General features: G+C 38.8%; 1 protein-coding gene across 1 annotated transcript; it reads left to right on the forward strand.

Annotated features, from left to right (window-relative positions):
- Positions 1-510: 510 nt before the first annotated feature.
- eif4e3 (eukaryotic translation initiation factor 4E family member 3) lies at positions 511-10,761 on the forward strand. Its single transcript, XM_066671585.1, has 7 exons — positions 511-893; positions 5,225-5,297; positions 6,495-6,589; positions 6,706-6,766; positions 6,989-7,055; positions 7,137-7,292; positions 9,146-10,761. The coding sequence occupies exons 1-7, from the start codon at positions 712-714 to the stop codon at positions 9,190-9,192; spliced, it is 681 nt and encodes a 226-aa protein (XP_066527682.1). The 5' UTR covers positions 511-711; the 3' UTR covers positions 9,193-10,761.
- The last annotated feature ends 1,482 nt before the right edge of the window (positions 10,762-12,243 follow it).

Raw genomic sequence — 12,243 nt, forward strand, 5'->3', positions numbered from 1 at the left:
TGAATATGCTAATATGGCTAAGAAAGTATAACAAACTTGTTCTCCTCATTATGCAACACAATGGTTTCCTATACGCCCTGACTCAAAGATGCAGTGGACATCTACGCTTCTCTCCAGCACAGGGAGAACTGTGTTATATAAGTATATCCATCTTTCCCATCTGTTTACATTAGTGCTGTACTCTTAACCACACACTTTGTACCCAATATGCTGTCCACACCGGGTTATTTCTGTGGGTTATGATGCAACATTACCCCACATTTAAATTCGTACGGGATATATATATATATAACCTGTGGTCATTTTGCTAAAAGGGACCGCACACTCCAGAAAAACTACTGAGATACTCAGGTAATAATCCACAGGTAAAACTAATCCCATCCGAATACGGCTTTAAGTGTAGACGCCCCCAGGTGTCTAGCGGATTTCAACCCCCACACCAACTCCCCCTCAGCCAAAAACGATAAAAAGAGGGAGTGAACAAGTTCGAAAAGAATCGGTTCAGTGGGATGATTCAAAGTTGAATCATTCATTGCTGACTCCAGTTCCAGCGCGCCTTTGTTGTTGTTGTTGTTGTTTGTTGTTGTGCAGCTGACCCGGCGGACTGACTGAGCGGGCGCCACTGTGAGCTCGCGCTCCTCGAATGTGATTTTAAACCCTGCTCTCGCGGAGGAATCTTCTAAAGGCCGATAAAAACAGTGTGTAGAGAACATGGCGGTCCCCGCAGCCCCGAACCTGCAGCTGAACGCGGGGAGACAAAGCGGCAGCCCCGCTGTCAACTCCGCAGAGAACAACATCCACATCGACGAGAAAGAGCTGGAAAACATCACGAATCACGTCGAGGACGGCACCTCGCTCCCGCTCCACTCTCCGTGGACATTTTGGCTGGACAGGTAAAGCTACACTGCTGTCAGTTCCAGATTTCTCTGTCGGTAATAAAGTTTAAAGCCTTGCCTACTAACGTTAGTGAACGGAATGCTAACGGAGGTTAGCCGCCGAGGCCCAACTTTAGCCAAGCAGGACTAAAGTTAACTGCTTACTCGGCGGATATTTATTTTAAATTTGGGTTTCACCTTAAAGAGATGCGCCATTTAAAGTGGAAGTGGACATTCAAATAAAAAAGCTGCCGAATGAGGAGCTAACTTTAGTTGTCGGGTCCTTCAATGTCCTCGGATTTTTTTTATCTGCTTTACTGTTTATAACGGTAAAAGAAATAACCGGAAGGTGTAATTCATGTACATTTGACTATTCTAAGGTCAGTCAGACCTTATCGCTAGTAGGCTGACCGAATTAAGCTGATCCTATTCGCCGCCTTGTGGTCAGCCGAACCGGCCGCTCCGTCAGCGACTGTGGTAAAAGTAGGTCGAGTCGTGCGTCACCTCCTCTCGCTTCAACGGTTTCACTCGCTCAAAACTCTTTTACAAAAGACTAACACAAGGACAAAGCTGGTTATTTAAACAACATATGATTACTTTGTGTTTAGCTAGTGCCAAATAAAGTTAAAACTGCCCCACTGGTGCCGCTGGTTCTAATTTGCAGTTAGCCCACCTTTATAAAAGGTTCATGATTTACTTATAGTTAAAAAAAACATCTGTATTACGGCCTAGTGCTCAGATCACAGACATCTTAAAATAAAACAGTTGTCAAACACGTTATTGAAAAGAGCAGCCTGTTGTTTGCAAGGTAGTGAGCTCACATACAGCCACAGGGCTAAACCTCATGCGTATAACTAGAATTTGAGGATAAAGTCAATACTTTGAAAAAGAAATCATTACTTTTAGAGAAAATTAGGTCAATATCAAGAAAAAAAGGAACAATGAATTTTTGGAGGATACTGTAAAAAGTATGATGTTTGTGTGATTAAATTATATATATTTTTAGGTATGTCCACTTTTTAAAAACAATATAACTTTCTCCTGTGTCAGTTTAGCCATGACCATTCAGCTTGAAGTTATAAGGAGTCTTGCAACCTGCTTTTTGAAAAAACTGTGTTTAATTGTAAGTCAAGGGATGAAGAAAAATGCTAGTATAAAATGAATTATGATGGGTTTTTGTGCATTAAACCACACAAAGAAAGAATAAAAATAGTATATGTGCCCTTTAAGAAAAGTAGGTCAAGTTGTGCGTCACCTTCTCACCACCCAACACTTATTCACCTACCTGTCTCTCCATTTTATTTATATATATATTTTTCCCTATAGCACAAAAAGTAAGGAAATTTGTATTTGGTACATTATTTCTTTATTATAACAATAATTTTTAGCAATAAATCTTATACTGTTGGAAATCTTGTAAATTTCCCTTTTAAATGGTGCCACATTTGTAAGGAACATACATTTGTGGGACGAGCAGTAGAGCTGAGTATGTGGGTGTGCCCATGAATAATTTGCCCAATCCTCTCTGCCAGTGCTAAACAGCTTATTTTGCGGTTGCTATTGACATGTGTTTTGAGCTTCTGGTACCCCCAGGTTTTGCCAATTAGGTGCCTGATTGGTATGGCGTCAAAATAGGTTCTGAGAATAAAAAAACAGAATCCATAACTAATAAATGTGATTTTAGAATTGAGAAAACTGTCATTAATATTGAGAGTTAGAAAAACAGGTTCGTAAACAGAATATTTCTGTATATGATTGTCTATTTAGAGTTTATTACTCTTGGAGAATCCGTTTTCGCTTTCAGTCCGCCTTTTCTTGGTTGCACTTCTGAGTCTCGTTTTCGCGTCCAGAATTTTTCGCTTTTGACGGTATCGGAATCTAGACAGTCATTGGCTGCTAAAGTTAAGCCCCGCCCACCCTGCAGATTCTGCACACCCTATTCTGCTTGGCTTAACTTTAGCAATCAGTGACTGTCTAGATCCCGACCCCCGTCAAAAGCTAGAAACTTCTGGAGGCAAAACGAGACTGAGAGAAGCACAACCAAGAAAAGGCGGAATGAAAGCAAAAACATATTCTTCAAAAATATTAACTCAATATAGATGATTTTATACAGAAATATTCTGTTTACAAACCTATTTTTATAAATCTGAATATTAATGCCGGTTCGATTCCCGCTCCGGGTGACTGTCTGTGAGGAGTTTGCTGTGTTCTCCCCGTGTCCGCGTGGGTTTCCTCCCACAGTCCAAAAACACACGTTGGTAGGTGGATTGGCGACTCAAAAGTGTCCGTAGGTGTGAATGTGTGTCTGTGTTGCCCTGTGAAGGACTGGTGCCCCCTCCAGTGTGTATTCCCTGCATTGCGCCCAATGATTCCAGGTAGGCTCTGGACCCACCGCGACCCTGAACTGGACAAGCGGTTACAGATAATGAATGAATGAATATTAATGACAGTTTTCTCAATTACAAAATGACATTTAGTGGTTATGGATTCTGTTTTTTGGTTCTCAGAAATTTAGAACCTATTTAAACGCGATGGATTGGCAGCACCGGTGAACATGGGACTTGGTACAGTGATCAGTGGGTGTCTTCTCCAAGAATCGGCCAGCCACATTTAACTGATATGTAAAGGACCCGTGCGATAGGGCAATTTCAAGCTGGTGTTCCGCCAAACCAAGTTGCGGCATTATTTGGAGTGAGCCCTAGTACCATCTCCAACTTGAAGGCCAAGTTCCATATAACAGGGGATGTCAGACACAGGCTGCAAAGTGGGCGTCCCAAGACTCCCCAAGAAGATTGTTTCCACACTCTGTCAGCACTTAGGTACAATAGGCTGTCTTTTACAGATTTGCAGTCAAGTTTTGCAGGACGATATGGCAGACGGCTTTCTGCTCAGACAATCCAGAACAGACTGCACACAGCCAATCTCCAGTCTCATCGGGCTGCCAGGAGGCCTGCCATGACTGCCCTTCACCATCAGGCCTGTTTGCACTGGTGTCCGCAACACATGCACTGGAACCTGAACATGTGGAGGAACGTTATGTTCAGCGATGAGTCCAGATTCTGCCTACAGCAGTTGGACTGTAGGGTCAAAGTATGGAACACTGTTGATTGCTGCACCGATAGAGTAACATCTTTTGGTGAAGGCAGTGTGATGGTGTGGGGCGGCATCTCCTTCACTGGAAAAACTAGGCTTGTCATCATTGGAGGCAATCTCAGTGCAGAGAGACGAAATTCTCCAACCAGTGGCAATCCCATATCTCCACAGTCTGGGACCGAACTCTATCCTTCAAGATGATAATGCTCGCCCCCACAGAGCGGGGTTTATCAGAGACTACCTCCAGAATTTGGGAGTGGAGAGGATGGAATGGCCTGGCAGCAGTTCTGACCTCAACCCCATTGAACACTTGTGAGATCAACTTGGGTGTGCTGTTCGTGGCAGGGTGACCAACGCAACCACTTTGGCTGTCTTGAGACAAATGCAGGATGAAGAATAGGATGCCATCCCATTTCATACGGAGCCCCCAAAGGGACTTGGGGGGGGGGGGGGGGGGGGGGGGGGCACTGGGATTTAACTGGGAACTCTTTTTTTTTTTTTTTTTTTTTAAAGCTGCAGTAAAAATGGGATACCATTATCTGCCAGAACTGACTTTTACACAAATTACTCCAATACACTACCAATAGCTACACATTTATTCAGGTGTACAATGAATTCTCCATTCTCTCCCACTGTTTGGAAACTGTGTTCATTGTCCGTATCTCTGTACTGTTCACTTAACCTTTGTCCATGCGCTTGCATTTTAAATTCTCTCGTCCTCATTTCATAGCAATTAGCAAAAGTCTTCAAATCATTTGCTATTCTTATTTATTTTTATTTTTTTCTCTTGTTTGTTCATTTGGACATTCAGCCGGGTGTTGCAATTCCAAAGTTGCATAAAATGTATCAGGGAGTACACTAAACTTTGACCTCTTGTATTTTGTGCACTTTAATGCTTTACTTTCTAAATCAGAAATGAAACATATATAACACAACTGGTGAAGCATTAACCTGACGTTACTATGAACTTTTAGAAGACAGGCTGAAGTACTATATGCTCGTTTACTCAACGGTGAACAAAGCATTTACTCATATATTTAAATCAGATTTGTAATGCTGCCATACATGTTGGACATATGTAATCTGTCAGATGTGACCATTTTTGCTTGTTAAATTTGTCAATATTGTTTAAGTGATGTCATGACAACTTTGTTTCTGCTCATATCATAAGTAAGATGGAATTATATTCTTCATCTTAATGTACTGACTTAAACAGCAGTAATGCATTATAGATTTTTATTTCTTTTTGTTTCCAGATCATTACCAGGCACAACAGCAGCAGAGTGTGAATCAAATCTGAAAAAGATCTACACGGTGCAGACTGTTCAGGTAGACACTCACAGACTTGTGACTTTAACTTTGTGACTATTGCTTCACAATAGCAGTTTATGGATGGAAAAAAATACATGTATAGTTTTGGAGGATGCCAAATATGCGTTTTAATTTGGTGGCATACATCATGGTTGCACCATTCCCCAATTTCTTTTTTTCCAAAATAATATAGGATTTCAGTTGACACAGACTGTGTGCAAGCGTGAGATAACATTAAAAAATCCCATAACACTAACACTATTGAAAATAACTATAACCTTTAGAGGTTTATCTATCAAATGTGAATATAAATGAATTATTTTGCACTTTATTTGCCCCCTGGGAAAGTATAACATTTCTTCATGTATACACACACCTATGGGTGCTCATTACTAATTCACTTGATAAATGGAACTAATGGCATTAAAGAAACACTGTTTAAGGATACAAACTCTAGAAAAAAAATTCCTTTCTATTACTGATGTGACAATACCAAAATTATGACTTTCGATATGATACCTGCCTAAGTATCACGATACCGATAATGAATGATACCTTGGCAAAAACCTAAAACCTATCAGAAATAGTAATGAAGCTGCGGAGAAAGAGCTATCTCTTCCGCTCATGGTCAGTCCTGGTGTTCTAACGAGTCGTACTACAGGCGATTCTCTTCTATTAATAAATAGCTAAGGTTTATACAGAAGGTCGCTTTTAAACATGTTTTTAAATAACTAGCTAGGAGGTCTGAAAACTAGCGTCAACATCCTTTAGGGAGGGAGAGTAGTTAAAGCGCTGTGGGCTGCCCCCCTGTGGGATTCGTTGGAAATACCGCTCTTATTTTAAATCACCCCTTAAATTACTGGTACTAATTATGTGGATATTGTACCGTTTTTAAGTATTGAGATACTTTTCTAGTATCGGTATACTGTGCAACACTACTTTATAACAATTTCTTGTATTGTTGTATACAATTGTTCTCTGGCATTTTTATAAAAACCAAAGAAGAAAAATAAAACATGGACATATCATATGTGATAACTGGTTCTAATACCTAATGATAATGTTTATCACATATAACGTAACTTCTTAAGCCTTGTGTTTTCAGTATACATCTGTTCTGTCCAATTGTGTCTCAGAAAATGGGAGTGTTTTGTATTTTATTATTCTAAATAACAAATACATACATTTTTTTTCCTCTCTCTACCTTTTGAACAGAGTTTCTGGAGTGTGTACAACAATATACCGGCAGTGTCTTGCCTTCCTTTGAGGTGTAGCTACCACCTAATGAGAGGTGAACGAAGACCATTATGGTAAGACCTATTAAAAAGTTTATGAATGCATTTAATGGTATTGAAGTTGTGAAAGGTGTATTTTTGTTACTGTGTTTGACACTGGAACTGGTTACAGAATGATCTCTAACATTTAGGGAGGAGGAAAGTAATGCAAAGGGAGGTGTGTGGAAGATGAAAGTGCCAAAAGAGAACACGGTAAGTTTTGTTTGCTTAGATTTGTTTGTAGATCAAAGTCAAAATCATATTGAACACCCAATAAACAGTACGTTGCTTCCCTTACTTTAACCCAGATTTGTGTGGCTGTTTCTGCAACTACATGTTAATACCCTTAATTTCTGAAAAATGTTAGATGTGCAGGTATCCACAAGTATTTCAGTGTGTACTTATGTCTCTTCTGTTTCTCATCTGTTTAATTAGTCTGCAGTATGGAAAGAATTACTATTGGCCACTATTGGTGAACAGTTTGCTGACTATTGTGCGTCAGGTGAGTTTCATAGCTGTGAATGAGAAGCAGTCTTTTTTTAAATAAGTCATAATTTAATTCTCAGTGTCTGTTTCCTTTTAGAGGATGAAGTTGTTGGTGTAAGTGTCAGTGTGCGAGACAGAGAGGATGTCGTTCAGGTTTGGAATGGAAATGCATCTTTCGCTAATGAAGCAAACATCTTAGGAAGAATTTATGAACTACTTCCACAGATCTCTTTTAAAGCAGTATTTTATAAGCGTAAGTAATTTAGCGGCATTAGTTCTCGTTGTCTTTTGCCATGTTACTTATGCCTGCCATTTTGCTTTACTACTTTTATAATGTTTGATACAATTCCTGTTCATATTCTCATATCAGCACCTTTCCAGTATTTTTATAACAATTATAGATTTATATGGAATTTATTTAATTGTTAAATATTGCGTCGGATACAGTTTTATGCTTTGAGTTCAAGATCTCACAAACTTTAAACTATTCATTACTATTCGTTCATTTATTCATTTACTGTCTGTAACCGCTTATTCAGTGGAGTTTCATGGTTGGTCTGGAGCCTACCCAGAATCACTGTCTTTAACCTTGTTTTGTGCTCTCACAAAAACAATTCCGAAGTGTCTGCTATCTACATACAAATTTATTTATTTATTTTTTATTTTTTTTTGTCCCCGCCCCTATTTTTTCTATATTTGCTCAGATGCTTTTGCACACATGAACTTGAGAGATATCCCATTGTTAATCCATAGGGTTTATTATAATGTCAGCCCACCCATTGAAGCTATAACAGCTTCAGCCCTTCTGGGAAAGCTTCCCACAAGGTTTAGGATTGTTTATGGGAATTTGAAATTTTTTTTCAAGTGCATTTGTGAGGTCAACTTTACACTTGGCACAATGATGTCAGTCAATTCACTCCTTGCAACTGCCAAACCCAGACTCATCCATCAAATAGCCAGACAGAAAAGAGTGATTCAACACTCCAGACAACACATCTCTACTGCTTTTGAATCCAGTGGTGGCGTGCTTTACACAGCTGCATCTGACACTTTGCATTGCTCTTGGTGATGTAAGGCTTGGATACAGTTGCTCAGCCATGGAAACCCATTCCATGAAGCACTCTATGCACTGTTCTTGCGCCAATCTGAAGGCCACATGACATTTGGAGGTCTGTAGTGATTGAATATGCCGACAGTTGGTGACCTCTGCGCGCTGTGCCTCTGCATCTGCAGACCCTTCTCTATCATTTTACATGGCCTACCATTTTGTGGCTGAGTTGCTGTTGTTCCCAATCACTTCCACTGACAGTTGACTGTGGAATATTTAGTAGCAAGGAAATCTCACAAATCGACTGCATGGGTGGCATCCTATCACAGTACCACACTGGAATTCACTGAGTTCCTAAGAAACAACCATTCTTTAAAAAATATTTGTAGAAGCAGTCTGCATGCGTAGGTGTTTGGTTTTTATACACCTGTGGCCATAGAAGTAATTGGAACACCTGAATTCAATTATTTGGATGGGTGAGTGAATACATTTGGCAGTATACAAAAACTACTTTTACCCTATTTTTTCAAACATCTAGATCACTCAAAAAAAAACAAAAAAACTTTTTTTTAATCCAATTTATGTCCCCCTTTTTGTAACAATAATTAAACAAACATTCTAAACTTGGATTTAATGAAAATTTTATAAAAGCCAATAATCAAATTTAAGTTTTCTGTCAGTACAAAATGTTTAAATATTAAGTAAATCAAATATTTAGCTATAAATACATGTTAGATTTTCAAAGTTATATACCTAATTAAAATACACAATCTGATTGGATAAAGACTATAGAGGGTTTGTAGGAAAAAAAGTTGTTAACACTACATTTTAGCAGAGGTTTTTCAGCTTTAAAACTTTCCCTCACGCTTATTATTTAAAAAAAAAAAAAAAAAACTTTTTACAGCACAAATCATTGAAGGTTTACATTGTACCTTTAAATTTCACATTACGGTTTTGTGACTCTACCTCATCTGTTAAGTGTCTTGTCTGCATGGGAATACATTCACTACATAATTATACATATTTTCTGATTTCATTTTTTTCTCTCTCTCTTTCAGCACATGAAGAGCATCATGCATTTGAAGGTGGTCGTTCAAGACATTAGCAGGATTTGCACATCAACCGTTATCTTTTCTCTCTTTCATCCTTGGACTGACCATAAAAAATGGACTGTAAATGACAAACAATTTTCTTTTGCTTGCGCAGAACGTGTTGCAATTTTATCTTGCAGGAACTTAACTAGGATATGTTAATGCTCTATTTTAGGTGTCACAAATTATCCCAATGTGTTCTAATAATTTTCTCACGAGATTATTAGACAATATGTATGTAGTTCACATGAAAGTAGCAAACGTAATATACACAGAAATGTTGCCATGGGTTATTTTATTTTTTTTCTATATTCTTTCTCTTGGTCAAATGTTACCCAGTGACATAATTGCTGCTTGTCAGGAACTGGACATTTCCTCAACCACAGAGTTCTGTTGTCCTTTAGGTGACGCATAACACAGTTCTTTAGCTCTTATAGTTTTATGCAGATGTGTTGCACATGATTTTAGAAGAAATGTCTTTGACTTTAAGCCTGAAAGAAGATAGAAAGTATTTTCCATTTACTGCAGTTTTTCACAGAATGTGGCTGGCATTCTGCAGGTCATTGTAATAATTTTTTGTACACATTATTGTCCTTGGCAGAACTTTCCTAGAACGCATTTTGATATAGAATGCAGTTATAATATTTTCATAGCCTGAAAATACTAATCTGATATGAACCAAGCACAGTTAACTTGCAGTAATTTGTTCACTTATGCTTATCAACCCAAATTTGTTCAGGTGCTGTCTTTCTATTATGCCATCAGTTTGTTTCTGATATTGTTTGATGTTTTATTGGAATTATTGATCACTGATTAAATGTGTATTTTGAGAATATGGGAGCTAGAATAGATACTGTCAAAGCAAGACACTGAAATACCTGTGTAAACATTTTGGGCACTGGTTGATTTGAAAACAATTTTTTTTTTTTTCTGCACCAAAGAGACTTTCCCCTCCACACTCATGTTGTTTTAATGTCAACAACCCCCTTCCCCTTGTGTCTGATTTGGTATGATAACTGCACAGTAAAAGCAATGGCTGCACCCTTGCCCTGCCAAAACACACCCATGTTTAATTAAATCCTGTGTGTTTTAAGGTTTTTTTTTTTTTCTTTTGGATATGAAGCCCATTTTAACATGCCGTCAACTTTAGACATCACTCTGTGTTTATTCATGTTGACTTGAACTACAACCGAGACAAAACTAATTTTAAAAATGTTGTGAAAATGCACTAGAAGCACAAGTCTGTCGTAATGGGCAAGGATGCAGAAAAGTCTGTACATGCAGCGGGCGTTTTCATATAGCAGTTTTCCTATGTATTATATATCTTTTTATGAGACACAAGAACTGAAATTGATATTTTTATTTTTCTGAGTAGGTTTGTGTGTTTTCTTGTTGGTAAATCCAGGCCTCCCAGTCAGGATGTGAGACCTCCTACTGATTGTCAATCTTCTGGAACGGTGCCTTGTGATCTCCCAGGGTTTCACTCATAGAATATTGTTTTTATCTCGTATTTAATCTGTTAATTTGTGTTTTTTTTTTTTCCTTATAGGTTTTGAAATATTGAATAAAACATACAACTTTGGAGGGCCTTTATTTATTTAATTATTTTTGTGTCATTTTTCCATTCTTAGGAACATTTTAATTTACATCTATGAGCAATAATATTAAAGTGGCAACCTTGTTTCTACATTAACTGTCCGTTTTAACATCTACAGTTATCATATAAATGCATGTTATAGCTCTGATCTGTTACCAGTGCAGCACCCACTAATACACCACCACATCAGTGTCGCTGAGAATCCACCTACCAAATACCTACCTCGTAGTGGTCCTGTGTGGGACATGAACACTGAAGGACAGGGTGTAATTGTAGCAATACAAGGAGCTTCTTTATGGGCAGTGGAGCTGATAAAATAGACAATGTGAAACCAGGTCCTCTTAATGTGGCTGGTCAGGCTTTATGCTAAGTCTGGATGCACGTCTCAAGGTGTAACTTTAAACGTTGGAGGGGTTGAACAGTTTTTTTTGTTTGTTTTTTTTAAGAAAATTACTAATGCTCCAAATAAAACATACATAAATTTCAGACCACAAATAATGCAAAGAAAACTACCTCATTCATTTATAAACAACCCAATACTATTATTTCAACTTGGGCTGAATCCAGAAATCAGTATTTGGTGGAGTAACCCTGATTTATGGTCACAGTCTCGCGTCTTTGCCTGTTTTTCACCAGTCTTTCACATTGCGGGTGAGTAACTTTATGCCATTCGTGGCACAAATTCCAGGAGCTCTGCTTTGTTTGGATGCTTGTGACCATCCATCTTCCTCTTAATCACATTCTAGAGGTTTTCAATGGCGTTCAGGTCTTGAGACTGGGCTGGCCATGATTGGGTCTTGATCTGGTGGCCCCTCATCTATACATTGCCTTGTTGAAACACCCCCAGATCATCACCGATCCTGCACCAAATTTCACAGTGAGTGCGAGACACTCTGGCTTGTAGGCCTCTCCAGGTCTCCGTCTAACCATTACACGACCAGGTGTTGGACAAAGCTGAAAATCGCACTCATCAGAGAAGATGACCTTACTTCAGTCCTCTACAGTCCAATCCTTATGGTCTTTCGCAAACTTCAGTCTGGCTCTTCTTTGCTTCTTGTTGATAAAGGGCTTTTTTTCTAGCTTTGCACAACTTCAGCCCTGCCTCTGGCCTGTTTTGAACTGTCCTTGCTGTGCAGTTCACCCCAGCTGCTGCTTGCCATTCTTTTTGTAGACCACTTGATGTCATCTTATGATTGTTAAGTGACATTCGATTGAGGGGGTGGTCCTCACAGTCATCTTTGTCCTCTGCCAGTCTGTAGCTTTGTTATCCAATGTGTTTGCTGCTTGACCTTGGTCTTATGAACTGCAGTTTTTGGTATTTTCAAGATGGAAGCAACCTGACGCTCACTTTATCCCTCTGCCGTTAAAGCTACAATTTAACCCTTCATTTCCTCATTAAGAACCTTTTTAACGCGTTTGGCACTGTCTGCACATGTATTTTGACTACACTTACTTTTTGGGCATTCAG

The sequence above is a fragment of the Hoplias malabaricus genome, chromosome 5 (genome assembly GCF_029633855.1).
Source record: "Hoplias malabaricus isolate fHopMal1 chromosome 5, fHopMal1.hap1, whole genome shotgun sequence".
Taxonomy (NCBI): domain Eukaryota; kingdom Metazoa; phylum Chordata; class Actinopteri; order Characiformes; family Erythrinidae; genus Hoplias; species Hoplias malabaricus.

What these genes read in the sequence shown, in the direction of transcription:
- eif4e3 (XM_066671585.1), top strand. Translation starts at nt 712, where the DNA reads ATGGCGGTCCCCGCAGCCCCGAACCTGCAGCTGAACGCGGGGAGACAA. An exon ending in ACACGGTGCAGACTGTTCAG is followed by an intron (nt 5,298 to 6,494) that starts GTAGACACTCAC and finishes CCTTTTGAACAG; the next exon opens with AGTTTCTGGAGTGTGTACAA. An exon ending in AAGTGCCAAAAGAGAACACG is followed by an intron (nt 6,767 to 6,988) that starts GTAAGTTTTGTT and finishes CTGTTTAATTAG; the next exon opens with TCTGCAGTATGGAAAGAATT.